This window comes from Hyalella azteca, unplaced genomic scaffold (genome assembly GCF_000764305.2).
Source record: "Hyalella azteca isolate HAZT.00-mixed unplaced genomic scaffold, Hazt_2.0.2 contig3170, whole genome shotgun sequence".
NCBI classification, from domain to species: Eukaryota; Metazoa; Arthropoda; class Malacostraca; order Amphipoda; family Hyalellidae; genus Hyalella; species Hyalella azteca.
The window spans coordinates 42,279-63,371 of NW_025933422.1; the positions used below are offsets into that span (position 1 = coordinate 42,279).

Sequence of the window (21,093 nt, forward strand, 5' to 3'; positions counted from 1 at the left end):
TTTTTTACACCGGAACCTACAAATGTACTGGTATATATTGAGTTATAGACCTTTTTTGGCCTTTTTTGTTAGTGGACTTGGCCGTTTTAAGGCCATCTGGCAACCTGGTCAACGAAACTGTTGTGTGCAGGTACCGTACCGTACATGCATTGGTGCTGCAGGTTCTCGAAATCCCTTGAGTTCAGATTACGGTGAGACACCTACACTCTAACCGTCGTCCCCCAGGCTTAGAGCCGTGCAAATGTACCCACCAGTTTTGGATGCACGCATTATTTCAAACTGGTTGAAGATGTCTGAAATATTGTCTAGTGTTCGCGTACCTTAACTCTGAAACCTATGAACAAGGATTTCCTCCTCAGCAAAGATATTTGATTCCATTCTTACTTAATTTTTATTAACAGTGTCCACAATTTAATATTTGGGGAATCTTTATCGCCTAAGATGTGAGGACAGTTATTTTTAGCCTGAAAACTCGTGTATTATTGACTAATATTATGATTTAGAGATAATTTAATCAACTCTCGCTGTAGAAGGAAGATAACGATGAAAATATATTTTACCCTGGCGAATTGAGTAAAAAGCTGCTTTATTATTATTTTTTTCTTTGAAAAAGAGAGAGAGCTAGATAACGTTTAGTTGCTGCTGTGTCATCGGAGAGCCTCTATTGGAGGCATTAAACCTCTAGATATTTGAACAAAAAAAATTAGTTTGGAGGCATTAGACTCCTAGAGATTTAAAGTAAAAAATAGCCACAGTTTGGTCATTTTCGTGTTTGGGCCTGACCAGCGGAGCGGACGCTGCTCAAGCGATGCGTGGGCGGGCCTGCAAGCCTAAATAGGCTACAGCTGCACGCGTATCTTGGCTACAGGTTTAGCTGCTGCTAATGCACGCTGCTGCTTCCAAACGTTTGGTGACCTCAACTGGAATGATAAAATGTCATCAGAATTGTTCATTTTTTATTGTTAAAATGTATTACGGCCTGATTTGCAGTTGAATGTTTTTCGGCCTGGTTTGTTGTCGATGACTGCGTGACTTAGTAAGGATGGTCTTGCTGAGACAAAAATGTTGATGAACACATCAATTTTATCGTCGATGCATCTAATCATAGACGGTCTCGATAGCTGACAAACTTGAAATAATAATTTATTCCTAACGAAGTTGACTGTTTACCCAAGCGTTTTTGTCCTAACCGACCAAACTGGGTGTTTAGTATTCTGATATCTGTATATCAAGGGTATATGTATTTTAATTCACCAATTCTATTGTTCTGTTTATTCAGGAAGGAATTTAATGCCGCCCGGTGCTGTCCTATATCTACGTGCACATGTCGGTCGCTACTGGCTGCTCCGTATCTGTGCCGCGCTAGGAGGCGGAACAATGCGTTAGCGCGTCGTTAATCGCTCACAGTTCCTGCCCGTCGGCGCGCGGCAATTATCCTTGGAATTAGTATCCCTGCATGCTGAACCTTGCAGACGAAAGAAGGTCTGATTTTTTCATGACGAACAATGAATTTTTAAATTTGTATACTGAATGATGTTTTTTATCCTCCTGCAGGTATTCAAAACAAATGTCCCAGAGAGATAATAATTTTAACTTGGTTGCCTAAGAAGTTGAAAAACTCGTATTCTAGGGATGATTTGGGGATTATTTATAATCATTTATAAATATCCGAGTTCGACTTAGTTTTTCCTTCGATTTTTTTTTAATTAAGTGTTTTACCTCACATTTCGTTCCTCCTTTCATACATAGTTTTCAAAAGTGAAAAGTGAATAATTTGGGTTTATTTCCTTGAATTTTATTTTTGATGATGATAATCTCCGAAATCATATTAATCGAGAACATAAATTATTATTATTGCTTACTGATATCGTACACATCGACTTGAAATTTTCGTCAATAAAGTTCTTGAGTCCTTCGAGCTACAATGACCTTAGCGTTGATCTATGCATAGCATGCATGTATAGTCGTTATGCCTTACGTCGTCGTATGATTGTATTCTTATAGAGGCTCTGTTTAATTCTTATATTCGTAGGAATCACTTATTCCTATGTGAGTTAAAAAATTATTTTATTATACATGTGCTGTTTCGTTTTGCTTTATTTGAAGTACTGCCATTACAATGGAATTTTGTATGTTTATTGTTTTGTTATCTAATTGATACTACTACTAACTATTTTGTTATCTAATTGATACGTAAACGAGATTTTTTTTAACCGAGTGCATGTTGTTGGTCGCACAACCTTTTAGCGTGGCTACTAACAACAAACATTCCTAGATTATGTACATCAAGAACCAGATTCTAATATAAAAATCTGTTCTGTGTATCCGCAAACTGATTTAATTACTCATTCTTTCATTAGTGACCTCATCATGTATAGGTACCTAATTTGCGATTTTTCTACCACTAGTCATGTTCATTAGACGAATTCTGCAAGTTCTAGTAATTTTCCATCGAATTGGGGAGCACGATTTGCGCAATCGTCCAAAATAGCCAAAAGAGCGTCGTTGAAATTGTTCTTTATTTATCGTTCCTTATTTTTGAGATATTTTGAGGAACTCCCAAAATTTCACGGAGTAGAATGAGCCTTTCCTCCGAAAATTCCGCGAAAGAATATTTGTTTTACTAATTATTCTTGAGAAACTGATGCCGCTTCTTATCTTGTGTATCATTAAAGTTTCCCAATTGGTTGGCACGCTCCCAACGAATGTACAATTTATATCAGTTCAGGCTGCAGGATTTCTTGCCAGTCTATGATTGCAGAAAGACCCATGGTCACTGCGTCGTGGTCTGCGTGTAGGTGCAAGGAAGGCCATGTAGGAAGGTGTTGATAATGCACGATCTCGTAAAGCAGACTAGTGGAAGATAGTAACATGCATACGCGTGTAATAGTGGAATATCTCTTTTAGAGGCTCATTCAGAAACATGAATATGTCACTCACAGTGTCCATTGAATGACACTCTTTCTCACCCTCAGCATGGGCAGAGAGCGGACTTAGCGCTGCTACGCTTTTTTACGAGCACAAACTGATAAGGATTACCCACTCCAGGCAAAAATTGCTTTGCTATTTGGACAATATCTGACTCAATTCTCTGAGAATACAATCTGGATGAAGATTGAGCACGTGCTGTTAAAATTTGTCGCGCTATAATAATGCTTGTGTTGAGTTTCTATTGATATTTTTCTACTCATTTCAAAGCAAGAAATCATTCACTCTCCATGCCTAATCAATTCCGTGATGAAGAAAGCATAAGATTAAGTGTTAGCGTGTACAGTTTGCGCTCCCTGCTTTCTCACTACAGCTTCTCCCCACGCGAAGAACTCGTCCGCGCTCCACTTGACTGCTGAGGCCTAAACTCCATTGTTGACGCGTGTGTTCTCTCTCATCTCTTCTTGTACGATAGCAAGCGTGGGATTAGACCTTACGAACTTACATTTTATGAGTTTCATGGTCATATTAATATTGCGATGAAAGGGCTTATGTTTAGTTACAATCGCTGTACCTCTTTATACGAGCTCAATTGTTTCGTAGATTAGTCTTATACAAACAATTTCATCTTTACATATCATTATTCAGAAGAAAGATTTCATTTGTCTCATCAAATAATACCCAAAAATCGACGTGGTCAATTTTTTATGCTGCTTTAAATACTCAATAAATTAAAGTTATAATCAAGCCCAAACTATTGTAATCCCAATGGGTGCCATTTCCGTAATTTTCATATACGAATTGTTAATTCGTCCTTTTTTACCTATACCACTAACCCTTTCTAAAGTTATAGTTCCCAACAGGATGCGATTGAATTGATATTATAATATTCATCTACATTAAATAATTCAATTATTCTTCCTTTCAGTTATAATTGTCTAAACTCAAAGCTTGCTTCTTCGTTACATACTTTATCCAAGAAAGATTTTATTCAGAATAGGATCATCTTTTCCCAAACGAAAGCGAAGCTCATCTTATCGCAACAAAATTTTACAATCAACCTGCCAAATGCAGACTTGAAGCGCGAATTTGTTACTGTTAAAATATTTTATTCGTCTGTATTACTACTTGAACATTAGATTGAATAATTGTTAGCCGAGACCAATAACTATGTTGAGATTTCAAAGTGTGGTGCTATGCGTGATGGCTTGGCTGGTAGCGATGCGAGCGCCTTATGTCAGCGGTCACGGCAGACTCATTCAACCTCCCGCTCGCTCTACTGCATGGAGGTGAGTTGTCTTCAACTTCAATTTGTACAAAGAAATTAGGCAAATTTAGAATGTGTACTCTTTCACTGACTTCAGCTGCGAAAATCCGTCCATTGTGAACTGAAAACAATGTCACTCTGTATTTTACCGGAGAATTAAAAGAGAAGAAGACGCCAAGTAAATTCACCATATCGTCATTGGAAAGTTGAAAAATGTGTTTTCATGTCCATTGATGTCGATGAAGATATACAGAATTTACTAGGCGTTCTCATTGATTTTAGATTCTCGATAAACTTGTGATTTAAACAGGCTAATGATATAAGTACTCATATACTATTTTATTTCCGTTTCTACAGTAAACAGAATCTTAACAGCTTCCAAAATATTCATTTCTTGGAGAAGATTGAGTGTGAAAAATAGTGGAGGATATTGAGATTGAAACTGTTCTTTTTTTATGGGTTATAAACCGCTCTGAATTCCGTTAAGCTATTCTGATGTCCGAATTTTTGCAACAGATGTCCCATGCCTGTTAGATTTAATTTAAAATGCAATCTGCACATACATGGAAAATTTTTTTTTACCATTCGTTCTCCGTGGTCTCCTGGGGCTTTTGTATACGCGGAATGGAAAATGAAGCTTCCTCTTGTCACTATACCATGACCAGAATATACCAGCTGTTGACGATGGCGTCTGTTCATAAGGAGCTACAGCCCATCACTTTACTGTTATGCCGAGCGTTGCACGAATGCGATAAGTGCATCTGTTGCTATTGCGTGTGCTTACGCCGTTCGCTTTCTTGAAACCGTTCCTTATTCGTACAGGACAAACGCATGCATCCTGTCCTGACGAACATTGATTTTCGGAGAGATATATAATTTGTAAACGTCCACGGGCAGTGTAAAGGCTAATTGTTTATTATTGTGATAAGGTGATTACTGCTTCCTATTGATTGAGGAAAAAATTGACAGCCAGTAGACAAGGCATTATAGTTCTTTTATGTTTTTTTGCTATGGTTCTTTATTATTATCGACAAATTTAATGTACAATTAATTGGTACACGTCAAGCATTAAATACGTCAAGCATTAAATACGTCAAGCAGTAAATACGTCAAGCAGTAAATACGTCAAGCAGTAAATACGTCAAGCAGTAAATACGTCAAGCAGTAAATACNATACAGGCTAAATCTCATTCGCGCTAAATGATTTTCGTTTCATGCGTCGCGGATTCTGTGCTTCAATTCAACATTCCAACTCTGACGAAACTTGACCTGCTCTCGTTTGTTTCTGCTTGTCACAATTCAGCTGCATATACACCGACAATACACAATAGGCTTTTATTTTTTCAAGAAACAAGCGCGATGTATGCGCAAGACGCTGCGTTTCTCCCCACGGCTGCGTGCCGGCGGCAGTAGCACGCGCTTCCCTGCACGTACGTCTTGCACGCGATTCCAGCGATCGACCGCTACTTCAGCGTGGTCACTATAGAGGCAACGTGTATGCAAAACTATGCGCACGCTTTCCAAAACTTTCTTGCTAGTTGTTAGTGCAAACCAATTGCGTATTAGCTATAAAAATATTATACATATTCAAAGTAAAGTAATCTAAAATTTTGTTTATCTGTTCGGGGGTTTTGTTATTTGAGGTTGGTGCTATTCTGGAGAGTTGAGTGCTCTCAAGTTCACATGCTCTGAAAATTGTTTTCCGGTTATTGGGTTTCTGCCATCTTCCTCAAACGGGTACTCGCACTACAAGTGAGCCAAGTTTTCGAATATATGGCGAATAATTAAAGCATCTATTCCTGGAAACAATTTATTCTATTTGGAAGTATAGGAAATTTTTTATTTACATCTAGCAAAATTATTGTAAGATACCGCACTATTAGACTGCTTTAACTTTTATTTACTAAAAATGTATTGGTACAAGTCAATTAGTTATGTACTTCAAGTTGTCTAATATTCATCATTTATAGTTTTCATTGCGGAGAACAGAGACCATCATTTGTGTTGTTTTCGTTAGTGTTAAGAATGACTGCTGTCATCACACTATATGTTCCAGGCATGTTTCCTTATTCAAACGTTGCTTGGTTTGAATTGTATGTCACAATCACGCTTACTTTCTTTTTCAATGCAACCAGGTATGCATCCGGTTGACCTCATCACCTACACGTGCTGTAGAGTGTACACTCTGCTGCACAGAATATCATTCAAACAAATGATACGCTAAATCGGACGAATTACACTGCCATTCGCCGGCGATGCTTTGTGAGTTTAGCTGTTTAGCAAGACGTTGCTCAGAAGGAAAGTGTAAGGCTATAATGTTACATAGGATACCTAACCTGCGTTAACATACGAAAAAAACTCTCCGTTTATTTTATAAACAATTGTTTGGCTAGCGGATTAAATTCGGGATCTGCGAATTCCTAAAAGTGGATTGCATTGTTTATGAATTAGCAGTCTATGCGCACTGCAGCTCTGGCGTCACAGCGCTGGCCCAGTTAACGAAGTGGGCCGCTGCGACCTGGGCTGCGTGTAACGGTATACCTGCTCAGAAAGTCTCCGTGCCTGTATATGTAGAATACACTTAACTCTAGAAGTGTGCTCTTCAAGGCTGCCGGTTGAAACTTCTGATAAAGTGATTCTGCTGTTATAATTTTCAGTTTTAATTTACATATTTAATGCTGATGCTTCAAGGTTCTGAATTTCATACTCATTTACAGTGAAACCCTTAGGCACCTTACCTTGCTAGCGTGCCTAGAGGAATTTTCTTGTGAACTCTTGCACACATCAGCCGCCGTGTGGATAAACAGACTTTTAATGCAGTTAATTACATATACAAGGAAAATCTGTGATTTTCCTTGTAAAATTTTTAAATCCAATTACATTTCACTTTTTTGTGTCTGTGCGCTTCACAATTACAATAGGCCATTACGCAAATGAAGATGTCTGCCAAGCCACTTCCATATGAACGATCCGAAAGCATTATAATGCAGTCCGTTTTTTTTATACTCACCTCTTAACTCGAACATCAGCACATTATAATAGGACGGATGTTTGAATTCGAAGATTCATGTTCGACTTTAATGGACATTCTTCTGTGTAAATCATTTCATATTTATTTATTTTTTTTCGTGTTATTATACGATGTTATTTTGATGTTTATATGAAATACATACATGTATGAATTAAAACATGGCAGCCTAGACGCGTTAGCGACTGCACTCATTTTCACAGTTATGAAGTCACGTCCTGTTATTGTGAACCTCTCTGCAATATGCCTTGCACATTCATGCGTTATACATAGTTCATAACTAAGAAAACTCCATTGAAGTTAGATGATTAACAAAGGCAAAACTTTATATGTATTTTATTCATTCACATTAGTGTCATCTTCATCTCCGACACTCCACAATACTGCACACTTCCTGCAGCGTAAACTATCATGCAAACGAACAATGCGTTGATCTAGTCAAGCAACACTACTGCTTGTCGGCCGGCAGAAGGTAATTTACTCAAGTTATTTTTTATCTCGTGTAATTTTCAAAATTAATTTTCTGTTAACAATTAATTGTCCCTGACAATGAGCTACTGTTTAGTTAATGCATTTGTTGTGTGTGACAATTTACAAGCAATTAATTACATCAGAAGGGCCGAAAAAAGACCTTTGGGTACAATTTCTGTATTCATGGCCTAATGATGAATAATATCATATTAGGAGTTCAGTTCCCTCTGTTTAAAATTCTATCTTCTTATGTCCTGAACGGTTTCAATATTGTAATAAATGTCACGCCAGCTGCCAACATTTATGGCACTAAGCACGCATGATACAATGTAGACTAAACTAATTACCTAAAAGAAGTAAGACATTTAATTATTTAACAGTATGAGCCAGCGGTGCATATCAGTTAATTGCGTGGGTTAAATAGCAGGTTAGTTCGGTTCGGCTGAGTTCTGCATATCGTGTCGGGTAACCAGTTAGCCCGGTTCGGATAGAGAAGATGTTTATGATCACAACAAAACTGTAAGCAAGTTTATTACGCATTGACGTTATCGATATACTTCATGAAGCTTCCGAGGTAAAAGCATGGTAAAGTGGATACCAAGCAAACGCACGCTCTATTTCGAAGCAAATGCCGGGCGTTTGCTCCTGGTATATAGGAGCTTAATTAAAATGCGATGACTTCAGGCTACAAGCGCGCAGAAGCTCGCGCAGTCTAAAACTTAGATTACTATTTTCATTTAATTTTTAAAATTAGATTATTATGCTAGATTATTTCATGCGAATTCCAAGTTTGTTACAAGTAGGCGAGCAGTCCTTCGGGCTCATGCGCATGCGTGCGTCATATCTGTGTTCAGTGGCTTGCAGATTGACTCAAAGTAGGGAGAATTTCCTCGCTGTCTCCCGCAGTCTTTTTTGCTCAAGTTTTTGACCGTTTTGACCAGCCGTTGTTTCTAAAGGAACTTAAGCATTAAACTCATTGGGATATGAGTTAAAAATATCTTTAAAAAATGTCGAGTTTATAGTAGCTCACGTTGCATTAGTCTATCTATTTATTTACTTAATTCTAACGTTATTATTAGAAAATGCATCTGATAATGCAAGCGCCTCGTCACTTGTTCCAGGCATATTTTGATCTTCTTACAAAAATTTCTCCCATTTGATTCATTTAGGTCTCATTTTCAATGTAAATTTTCAGGTTTTTCTCTTTTAGCAGACTAAGTTGTCATTATCATTAGCACAATTATTCAATAGTGTACTTGCAAGTATTTTGTTTAATTTATGCATTGTATGTACGCTGCGCATAATGTTTTACGACATAAATTTTTCTTTATTTTGTTTAATTTTAAAATGTTGAACTTTTTCAAGTGAAATATCTGAATTCAAATTACCTTCAAAGTGTTTTCCATGAATCATATTGACGATACGTCGTATTCCAGGTACGGCTTCCCGACGCCCGTCAACTACAACGACCACGAGACGTACTGCGGCGGCTACGGCCGTCAGTGGGGCGTCAACAGGGGCAAGTGTGGCCCGTGCGGCGACCCTTGGGACATGCCTCAGGTAACCAACTTTTTAGCATTAATTTAAAAATATATTTTTTTTACCGTTGCATTCATTTCTTTTTATCTACTCTCTGAGCACCATGATGAGTCCTTGGGTTGTTCATACGACCGCTATTTAATACATTTACATATACCCAGAACTGAATCAGAATAAAATTGTTGTAACTTGCTATTTTTCCATTAAATTTTACTTTTAAAATGTAACTTGAATAAATTTTACTTGAAAGACTTATTTTTTGCATCAGGTATGATATAAAGTTGAACCCTTTTAGGAGTTAAAATGATGCACTTAATATTTTTTTGACAAACAACATCACATGAATATGACGTTGTAGCTTAGACGTTTCAACTGTCTTAGCAAAAATCGCACTCAACATGCGCGTCACTTTTGTACGATTTCCCACGATGCGCTGCGAATCTCACGCCATGAACGTCGTACGTTTCTCCTATATTCGAAGAAAATTCTTCATGTGTCTCTCATCTGCGGCTCATCTTTGGGTTCGCTTGATGAATCTTCCATTGAAGTGTAATCGTAACGAGCGTCGAGTCGCACGAAACCGCCGACTCTTCTGCTTAATGTTCAGCGCGCCAGCTTCCAGTGAAAGGAAGACCCTTCAATGCGTCTTTGTTTCAATATCGTACCACGTACGCTTCGCTATTTACCATCATGAGAGTTGCGAGCAAAAACTTACTTGAACAAACATGATGTCGTTCTTACGTTTCACGAATGAGAATAAATGCCCCCGTTTTTATTTTTATTACAACGTACGAAATATCAAATTGCAATAATTACTAAGATTTTAAAAACTTGGAACAGTAATGATGACGTCATTTACGTGAGAAAATCCTTGCCACTTTTAAGGCAAACAAGCAGACGCGTCATTCAATTTTGATTTTGGTCTTGTGCAAGGCTCTTTTCGTCGTAGGTTAGAATGTTCGTTGCTTTCATCGAAGCGTTTTTTCCCCTTCAATGACTCAACCGGAGATTTATCGCTCGCAGTCACGATAATGTATCACCAAAGCTCCATTACAAATCTTAGTTATTCCTTCTAATGTATCACCAAAGCTCCATTACAAATCTTAGTTATTCCTTCTAATGCATCATTGAAGCTCCATCTTCACTCGAAGCACATCACCATATTCACTCTGCACTCACTGATCATTAGTTTCTTACATTACATCTTGGTACTATTTATCGTCATAAACCGGAAGTCCGCTGGTCATTGACATATACGTTAGTCAACATCTGTACACGTACACGTTGTGTGCGCATATACGTTAGTCAACATCTGTTCACGTACACGTCGTGTGCGCATGTTGATGTACGCGTACACGTCGTGTGCGCATGTTGATGTGCGTGTAGACGTCATGTGCGCATGTTGATGTGCGCATGTTGACGGAATATTGCCCATCTAGTGAAGTGTTAAGCTGTGGTGGCTTCTAAAGACCCGTGATGATATTCACTCTCAGCGTACGAGTCTGTGGAGACATTTTTTTACATTAATATAAAAATAAATGGTTTGGGTAACGATAGATCGATGGAGGCCGGCTTAACCGACGGGTTCTAGCTGTATAAAATATACAACTGTGATGAGTAACTTTCTCTTCCCATTTTTAGTTTGTGATCTTCAATTCCATGCGGTTGGCCTCCTAACATTTTTTTGTAAAGTTTTTATCACCACACGAATATTAGCTCGTTTTTAGTGTATACCAATTATTATAATGCAATATTACACCCACGATAAGTATAGAGTTTTCTGTTCAGTTCATTCTGGATCAAAAATATCCCGTAACAATCCCCAACACTATTTCTTCATGGTTACTTTGGAAAATAATAATGGCTTAAAACCTCTTTTGGCAACAATGCTCAATAGAAGATTGCACCAATTAACTCGCAAACATTCTCAAAATACCTGAAAGTAATATAAAAATTTATTATTTTTTTATTAAATCACATTATTGAAGTATTAACCATGAGACTCTGAGTTGCGCACCCATACTCTTCAGAGAGTAAAGCAACGATATTTTTATGACTGAAAGCGAAACTAACAACCGCAAGATGTACATGAGGTACGCGCTTCATTGAAACCAGTTTTTGTGTTGAGGTCTCGCTCCTGTGCTACCACCACACGTCATTGTACGCTTGATGACAAACTTCCTGTGACGCTTGCTTGGTGATGGTACAGGCTGAAAATCTTGCGCAGGCACTTTCACTTCATTACACAAACTGCTGAATTTGGTTGACGAATCTTGCTTGATGAATTCGTGAGTCCATCGGTAAATGGTTTGAATTTTTTACACGACCATTTGATCATAGATGATCATAACGATAATTTATTGATTGTTAAGCCTCGTGATTAAGAGAGTGTAGGGAACATGCTCTTCTGTTGACATCTACTTACCCTACTTGACGTGCAGCCTCGCGACAACGAAGAGGGCGGCAAGTACGGGACTGGGGTGATCACGGCCACGTATAAGGAGGGAGCAGAGGTGGAACTTGGTGTCGAACTCACCGCCAACCACCAGGGCTTCTTTGAGTTCAGGTTGTGTCCCAATAACAACCCATGTACATGAGGTACATGACTTAACACCAGTGCTTGTGGTACAGGTACTACCCACCCCCCGGCACCCGCAAGATGTACATGAGGTACGCGCTGCCGTCCGGCCTGACGTGCACGCAGTGTGTCCTGCAGTGGCGCTACGTCGCCGCCAGCAACTGGGGCGACTGCGGCAACGGCACCGGCAGGATGGGCTGCGGTCCGCAGGAGGAGTTCAGGTGCGTTGCAGAGCTTGGTTTTGGTGGTTAGGATGTGTTAAAATCAGCTGGAGTTCAAGTATGTTTGTTGTGATTGATAATCACGATTGGCATGTGTTACGATCCGCAGGACGAGTTAATGTACGTTTGTCTTTGTTGTGCTTGGTTCTGGTGGTTGGTTCGTGTTATGGTGCGTACGACGATTTCACGTGAGACGTTAATCTTGGTTCTTTTGGTTAGAGTGTTAAGCGGTTACTGAATGGCTTCAATATTAGTGCAACATATTTCTAAAGGCTATGATAGTGAAGTTTGAAAGCATTATGACATTCCTGTTTTTGTTTCACGTATTTAGTTAGCTTCTCGTTTGTTTCTCATCGTTTCTCAGCGTTGGAAATGAGTTTTCCCGATTCGTATGAAATAATAATTTTGTTTTATTAAATTATTGAGCTGCATAAACTGTCTTCTTTCACATTGCTCGACTTTATTTTAGGAATAGAGTTGCTTCCTTGAATTTCTCTAGTGAAAACCGTCCCATTTGGATCGCCACAATAATTGCTGAATTCAATGTAATAAATCTCTGTGAATTCATAAATAAATTAAGTCCTCTTGAAACCAGGAGTTTCGTTACAAATCTTTCCTCAAGTGATCTTCAACTCAACACCTAACAATGTCCCTCATTTCCACAGAGCATGCGCTGACATCTCAATCATCAGCGACGACGGCACAGCGAACAGCTCTCCTGCGGCGCCCGTTGACGTGACCGTCAGTCCTGTGGACGAAGATTACAACGAAGTCGACACAGGTCGTCTGCATGAGCAAGAGGCACACCAGCTCCAGGAGTCCAATTACATCGGTCATGTGGTGGCGCTGACCCTGGCATTTGTGCTGCTGCCTTTATTATTGTTGGCACTTGTCATTTATTTCTATTTCGCAAGAGAGAAAGTCAGGAAGTTCGTCCGGAAGAACTTGGACTGCTGGAAAAAGACCGTTGGAGGCGTAACTGTCCCAGAAGGTAAGCTTTTTCCTGGAAATGTAGGACCGTTCCTCATTCCTAAACATCAGCAAGTATAAGCGCTATTTCGTCATCGATTAGTTTGTCCAGGGAAATATTTCAGTTTAACGGTCTCTTTTTTCTTCAAAGAATTGTCTGTAAGGAATACGTTTTCAACTGTTAGTTGAAAACGTTGTTAGGAATACGCTTTCAACTGAGACAAAAATAATTCGCCCACTAGGGAAATACGGACACAATAAAAGTCTTCATTATTGTACGCGCATCCCGATAACTAATTCTTCACAACAAATTTTTCATGCAGTTGTACATTATACGCACTTCACTTGAGCTTGGAATTGCTCGATCTAAGTTTTATCCTGAAGTCATACCTTTGCTTGTGATGTCACTCATGTTATGTGAGGGAATAAAGCTTGTGTATTAATTATTTTGATCATGTATATAGAAATTATATTTTTTTATCTAATATTTTTTCACTTCAAAGTCATTATTGCATTTGCCTAGAATTCTATAAAATTTTCGTTCCATAGGGCCGTTGGATGGCGTTGATCCAGGATTATTGGAGGCCAAGAATCCCAACAGAAGTTCACTGGAGTTCCCAAATCATCCCTACGGGGCTGCTCCCACAGCTCCTCCCCGCCGCAACAGGGGACGCTCCCCGAGCGTCTCCTCAAACCGAGGGGAAGAACAATCGGCTTCCCCAAACCCCGTCTGAAGATTTCGTTCTTCCCTGAGACCAAAGAACGTCTGAGTCATCCTGGGCCTCTTCCCGAGTATAGACTGTTCGATGGATAGCTATAGTTTGTTACAATTGTTGTGTAATAATTAGCATATTTTTATCCCGCATATTGTATCGTGAGATCTTTGTCAGCATTAACCCGAAGTAACTGAGTAATCACAGAGCTAAACCACCCCATTTTAATGGTGCGTGGTCATTAGACTACATAGGGCATGCGTTGTCCTGGCGCACAGTTCTCTCCGGTCCCCCTTACAATTCCTCAAAAGTTTCAGAACATTGTGGAGACTGAATTAATGATATTCATTACTAGGTCTCGAGGAATCGCTTTAATAATATGTAATTTTCGCCCATCTTTTATTGCAATAAGACATCAGTGTTGTGAGTGGTTTCCTTGATAAGAATGCATGGTAGAGCAGGTGCTCCTTGTACACCAATATTTTAGATTCACTAAAGACGTATTCTAGAATATCGACTGTAAATGCTTGGCAAAGTGGAGATTCGCACTGTCTCCTATGTAGATATGATTATTTTATAAAGTGTTAATTTATTCCGTGATGTCTGATTAATCTAACTTATTGTAAGAATTACATCTCATGAAAATAGGTGCAATTATGTTGACAATAACCAATGGATACTTATTTGTAATACTATTTGTATCTACCTTCACATTTGTGCGAATATACTCAATGGACAGAAGTTTTTCAACCGAAAACATTTCATCCTGAAGCATGTTAACAGACAGCTCGTCATCTTTTTCCGAATAAACTGTATAAATACTTCTATTGAGATTTCTTTATTATAGTATGTTTCGACTTGAAATGCTTGAAGAAATGGTGATATTTGATGGGGCGATATCAGGACCCCAACGAAGATGTCCTCAATTTTCATGATTCAGACTCGGTCGCTTCTACGACTTCGGCTGCACCTCTCGTATTTTAAGAATAAAATTGGTACTTTCTTATTCTCGTTAAGTGTAGAGTCCTTTATATAATCGGCAGGCATATCAGATACACTCGAGTATTAACATGCGCACAAGAGCGAAGCCTACGTAAACTTTATAGTGAAAGCTACTCTAACGACATTTAGTTGAAACGACAGTATAATTAGTGACAAGAAGTGTTGGTCGAAGGCATTTCGAAATTAATTATCATGCATTTGTTTGCGTCAGATAGAACACACATCTCAAAGTCATATTTCGCTCTATACATTCCTCGAAGGAATTGGTGTGAAAAGGTTGAGGACCCTTCAATCGGAAAGTTGTTGGTGTTTCTTTCTTTTCACAGTACCTACATTTAGGCGCGCAAAAGCGAAACGATAATTTTCCTTGTATGTTGTCAAATTGGCTTACAAAATACAACTACTGTAGATACACAAATGTATTTAATCTTGTCATGAAAATACAATCTTACTCGAACAATCACATCTGAGGCATGTGAGGGAAAACCCAACAATCAGACATAGAGGCAGGATCTTCTGAGCGGTGCACGACAAATTTGGTCGAGAGAGCTTGCGCCAAAAATGAAAGTGCGGAAACGAACTATTTGGATGTTCAAGGAATGTAAGAAGTTTGATAACAAGTGTCATCTGTGACGCTTCATTACTGAATTTTCAACTGTTTCTTCCGTAAGAAACGTTTCTGAGTCCACAGTCAGTCATCCACAAGACATTCCAGAACGCCGATGGGCCACCAAAAAACAAAGCAAGATTTAGCTCAAAGGACGACCTTACCTATACCTTCCTTTGTTGCCAAGTGCCAATGATCCAGGGTTCTAACAACATATTGCAGACTATATGCTAAGATACAAACGGTGATGTTGACATCCGTATAAATACTATATGTATTATTTGTATTTCGTTTCAGCTCTTGAATGAAAATTATGAAGCTAATTGTAGCAAATGAATTTGACTTAAGTTAGAAAGATCATTATACAGTTCAACCAGCTACATGCAGAGTAGTGCTAGGAAGAATTGCGGGCTCTGCAGCAGGTCCGTTTTGGCTATCGCTATGAGACCCAACCTAATCCAAGGGCAAAGAAAAGGAAAAGGCGATTGATATAAATGCTCCTCCTTGGAAATTTTTATTACAAATATTAACAGATATATGAACGAATTTGAGATATGAACGAAATATGAACGAATATGAACAAAAGAGCCATTGACGTTGAATAAACGTATCTTGGATCTTCTTGATACAGGTCAAAAAGTTGTTTTGCTGTCAAAATTCACACAAATTATAAATTTGATGATAGTTGAATTATCATTTCCAATAGTTTTATAGATCTCAGGAGAACATAGTAGAGGATGCGGCCTGATCAAGACTCGCCGGCTATCGTCCAAAGTAAGGCGCTCAAGAAGAAAGCTGACTTACAATGAATACAATGAAAGTTTTGCTCACAATTAAAGCATGTGACCAATCACCATATGTTGGACTCTGTGTTCTATTCATTAAATTCTTTATAATTCTCGGATCATTCTTTAACGAATGAATGACATTCTTGTTCAACTGTTGAATAAATTAACTTCGAGCGTTATCTGCACAGTTTACTTTCATTGTTTCCCTGAATTACTTACCACCTGAAAGATCTACACTTTCATTTTGCATTCAATCGTTTTTTACTCAATAATTCTATGATCTGCAACGGCACTGGAGCTTAGTAAATTCCATCTTATTAACGTGCAACGGTTTGCCATCTCTGTCGAAATTGTCAACTCACGTCACCCTGCCTTTTTTGCTTCTTAGGCGCTTGTGATTTGCCGTAAAAATACGCGGGCAGTAACGATGCACAGCTGTGTGCGGTGTTGTGTTATTAGTGTACATGTACAACATGTGGAAGTTCAATAAATTGGAGCTAACACTTGCGTTCTATTGCTTTACACAGATTATAAGCTAATAAATACGCGTCGTCACTGTGAGCTGCATTTTAGCGGCGATAACAAAAATCTTAATTCAGATTTTGTACAAATCTACAAATTTTTTATAGTCAGTTAATAATGGAGCATAATTTCATAACAAAATTGCTCGTTTAACAGCATATATGATCTTAAGAACAGCGACACTGATATAAGAATGTACTACAACGCCCAGAATCTCGATATGCTAATTTATCTTGGCTGTACTGCTGATGACAAGTGTATTGTGTCACCTGTCGCCATCCCTAAACCCACATCTGCATACATAGAGAAATAATCCATTTGAAAACAACCTAAATATCATTTAGAATACTTTTATTCTAAATTCTGCATTAAACCGAGAAAACGAGTTGGAGTCCAAAATAAGCTCCTGTTGGTAGTCAGGATTTTTGAAATAACTTTTTGCTTGCCTGGAAATAATGTATAATTGACAAACATTATCAGCTCGAAATTACTCATCTCATCAGTTTGTAGCAATTTAAATAACGAACAGCGATCTAACGTTACTGGGACGGTCACAAATGGACGCAGTTTACAATCTAGAAGGACCTTGTTTTGAAGATGCAAATGTCTCGGCGAGATGACAGACCAGAAGACGCTGACGACAGATGGCGGCTTAGCGGAAGGGTTCCGCAAAGTGCAAAAACGACGGATCTTTTGAAGGAGCTGCAGCCGAGCACACATTCTGCTTGGAAATGTGTCGCCTTGAGAAGCAATGATTGAATTTTTCATTTTAAATGTGTACTGATGATCCAACGCTGTCCTGGGTCCAGTTATGCAAGGATGCCATATGCAAGACGATTAAGGAAGCAAAAGCTAAATAATCACAGTTACGAGTTTACTTCCGAGCTATTGTGTAGGCTGACTATTGCGAATTCCCTCTCGGGCTGACACATAAAAGAACAGATTGTGCGCAGAGAGAAGCGATTTGATACAATTAAGAGAATTCAGCAATAAATTACTGTGAAAGGAGCTATGTCGCACTTAATGTTAAATTAACGTAAAATTAAATTCTTTCTCACAAGTTAGTCATCTTCTAGACCGTTTTATAATGCTTGTATTTAATTAAAATGTAATTAATGTTTTTAATAAAATTTTTATTTAATTAAAATTAATGAATTAAAATGAATTAAAAAAAATTAAAATGAATTAAATTTAATGAATTAAAATGTAAGCTAATAACACAAATCCCCGGAATGTTCCCGATACTCTTAAGACAAGAACAATACAAGCAAATATTCGCCTATACGATCGCGTTGCAACGCTCCACCACTAGTGCACTCAGTCACAAAAACTTTCGTTCGACTCCCGTTACAAAAACTTCTTATTTGTCTTTTAAATTAAATTACTGATCGATCATTTTAAAAATCTACTTTACATTCTCGGGCAAATTAATTATTTTAATTTTTTTAATTTCATTACTATTTCTACACTAAGAATATACTCGTATTTCCCGGCCCGAGTAATACGCTCTGTAATACGCTTTTTGAACAGCCCTTCCATATATACAGGGGCAAGCTACAAACACCAACAATATTTTTACCAATATATGTACGGTTACCAGTCTTGTTATCATAATCATTTCAACTGGTAGCGGCTGATGCCTGTGATGCGTGCACAATTCACCACTATTCATAAATGGACTTCTTCTTAATTCCAAGAATGTCTCTAATTTAAAAACTCATTGATTGCCGTGATTGTTATGAAATGGAAAATAAAGACACGTTATCGGTGGCCACATTGTGGCCAATGATTCTTCTTCCTCGGTTGTCAGGGATTTATTAGTAGGGATGTGGGCCAGACTTTGATCTGCAACGGCACTGGAGCTTAGTAAATTCCATCTTATTAACGATCACAATATACACGCCGGCACCTGCACGTCCTCCATCACAATATACACGCCTGCACCTGCACGTCCTCCATCACAATATACACGCCGGCACCTGCAATTCCCTCCATCACAGACCGTAGGCCCTTTACAAACTCCGTAGATTTTTGAAGCTGTGAGGGTTTGCCTTCACATCAAAACTGCACACCAAAAACCATGAGCGGTATTCTCGTGAGTCGTGACCGCCCCGTTGCTGTGTTGTAAATTTATAGCGTCGGTATCAGGCATGCATGTCGGCTTGCGAGCCCATATATCCGCGCTTTGTAGACCCTTTCTGTGGGTCGGATGCTCTCAACCAATGTAACGGGAATATTATTTTATGATAAACTTAGTGCGAGAGGATCTCATTCAACAATGAATTATGAACGCATTCTTGATCAGAACTTCGACGGCAGATTCATTAATGAAACCATCTGCTAATGATCACGAAGAACATAATTAATCGTTTCTATAATCCACCAGAAAATAGTGTACATTATTTTCTTTAAGAAATTCTGACTGCCCTCTGACGATTCAAATGAAAGAACAAATCAGGCATTCCTCATGAATGATAGACAACTCTACGTTATTTCTATTTCAGAAAAAGAGGTCATCCATAGGCTGTGAATTCTCTCTGAGCTTGAGCATACATCACTTTTCCTGTCGGCTCTCTATAGACATTCACTTTAATATCGAGGCGCTGGGACGTCGAGCCACCGTGGGATCTTCTATCTCAGTCCGGAGAATGCATCTGGTGAAGCTTTCTTTCTTCCATGCGTTGCTGTCCAGGATACCACGCTCGACTGCCAGCTGATCAACTATCGGCTGATTATCTGACGTCGCAACTACTGTAACTGCTTTGCTCCACAATTGAAAAACTAAAAATGCATGTTAGAAAACTTTGAACCCTCAGAACACGTTGATGGACTACGGACTTGGATGGATTACTATCTATACCAACTAACTTTTAACGGAATTCTGCCTTTGATTTTTTTCATGTCAGCTGATTTTTGACTTAATTTAAATAATACGTTTTGTGTAAACAGATCGCATTCATTATTAGTATTATCAACTTATTCATATAAGTACTTTCTTCATAATTGCAACCTCATCACGCAAGAACTGGCTCCGTCGATCCCAATCCAGAGTGATCATCTCGCAGTGAAGGTCCCTAATCCTGATCATCGCGTGCGGGTTATCAAGATAATTGTGTCCGTAGTGAGCATTTGCCACGCAAACTTTCTCTTAACAATAAAAAAACTACCGAAACTTGAATGAAATTTTAGGATTACACCGAGTTTTGTTTCTATCATCAATATTTAGTTAAATACGTGATTAACCATCAAACTGATTTTCTCTTCAATTTTAATATGTTCTCATTTAATCTCGTTAAATTTCGTTCAGCGATTTACAAAGATTGGGTCCATGTCAATATTAGCAATAAAGAAGCCGGTTGCAGCTTCGGCAGCGCTGAAGTGGGCCTTGCTTGCTTAATTTAAATTGATATCGACGCCCAGCTCGTTCATGTGTCTCTGTCCACAACACGTCGTCATCTCTTGGATACGAAAGATGAAATGGTCAACATTAGCATTTTGAACCACACTGTCGCTATCGGTTGATATTGTAAGTACAGTGGGAAAGTAGTAATTCATCTAAAGAAATAATTCATCTAGTTGTTGTGCCGTCTTAAGTAGTAAAGTTGTACAATATTAACAGATGTAAGACATTAACGCATTCATAACCAATCTAGAAGTGTCGAAAAGTCACGGCTTTCAATCTGAACTAAATAGTTGTAATAGACATATTTTATTTTCATGTTTGTGTGCGACTTGAACAGAGAAAGTCCAAGCCTGTCGCACGTAGCGCGGTGTCACGTTTCGCCGACGCGTGACGAAGCTGCGCGTATTCTGCCTGCGACTCCTTTGCTCTTGCTCCAAATTGAGGAGGTGGCTGGGTGAAGCCATCCGCACTCCATCGGTCTCTCGGACACAGAAAATCGGTCACGACAACCAAATCGAAGTTGCTAGGCTTAGGTCTATGAGAATGAAACTAGGGCGTGTTAACCACTTTCCTGGTAATGACATGCAGTCGTTTTCAGTGCTTGTCATTCTCTGAGACATTCGTCAACATTTATTATACTTAAATAAATTTGAGTTTCCGCACGTGAAGCGCGGCAACCCATTTTCGCGCTCGCGAGCATCACTTTAATTGTTTAACACCTAATCTTAAGTCAATTTCTTCGTTTTCATAACATTCAAGCGTACTACTATTCTTTCAATTTTTCTATCCAACTTCTACTATTCCTACTGATTTCCGGTAATTTTCTTTAATTGTACTTCTTGAAAACTGCCACAACCACCAACAATAAAGCCTCCGGTAACTTATAACTATTTATGAGACTATTTATTTGATTACTGTAGATCCATAGTTTTCTACTCGGGTGATTTGAAAGGTCCATGATATGAATTAATTTCCTTTTCAGCATCCTGCATGGAATTTTCCTATGCCACGATTGCGTAATCATTACTTTAAATAAAAAAAATAAGGCCTGAACCCA

The 21,093-nt window shown here is 38.6% G+C and overlaps 1 protein-coding gene across 1 annotated transcript; it reads left to right on the forward strand.

The window, feature by feature from the left end:
- The first annotated feature begins 3,856 nt into the window (after nt 1-3,856).
- LOC108683335 lies at nt 3,857-14,539 on the forward strand. The gene is given in 6 exon segments (XM_047879489.1): nt 3,857-4,217; nt 9,131-9,254; nt 11,675-11,827; nt 11,830-12,032; nt 12,698-13,023; nt 13,551-14,539. Coding segments are annotated over 6 exon segments (1,110 nt in total). The 5' UTR covers nt 3,857-4,098; the 3' UTR covers nt 13,736-14,539.
- Nucleotides 14,540-21,093: the final 6,554 nt, after the last annotated feature.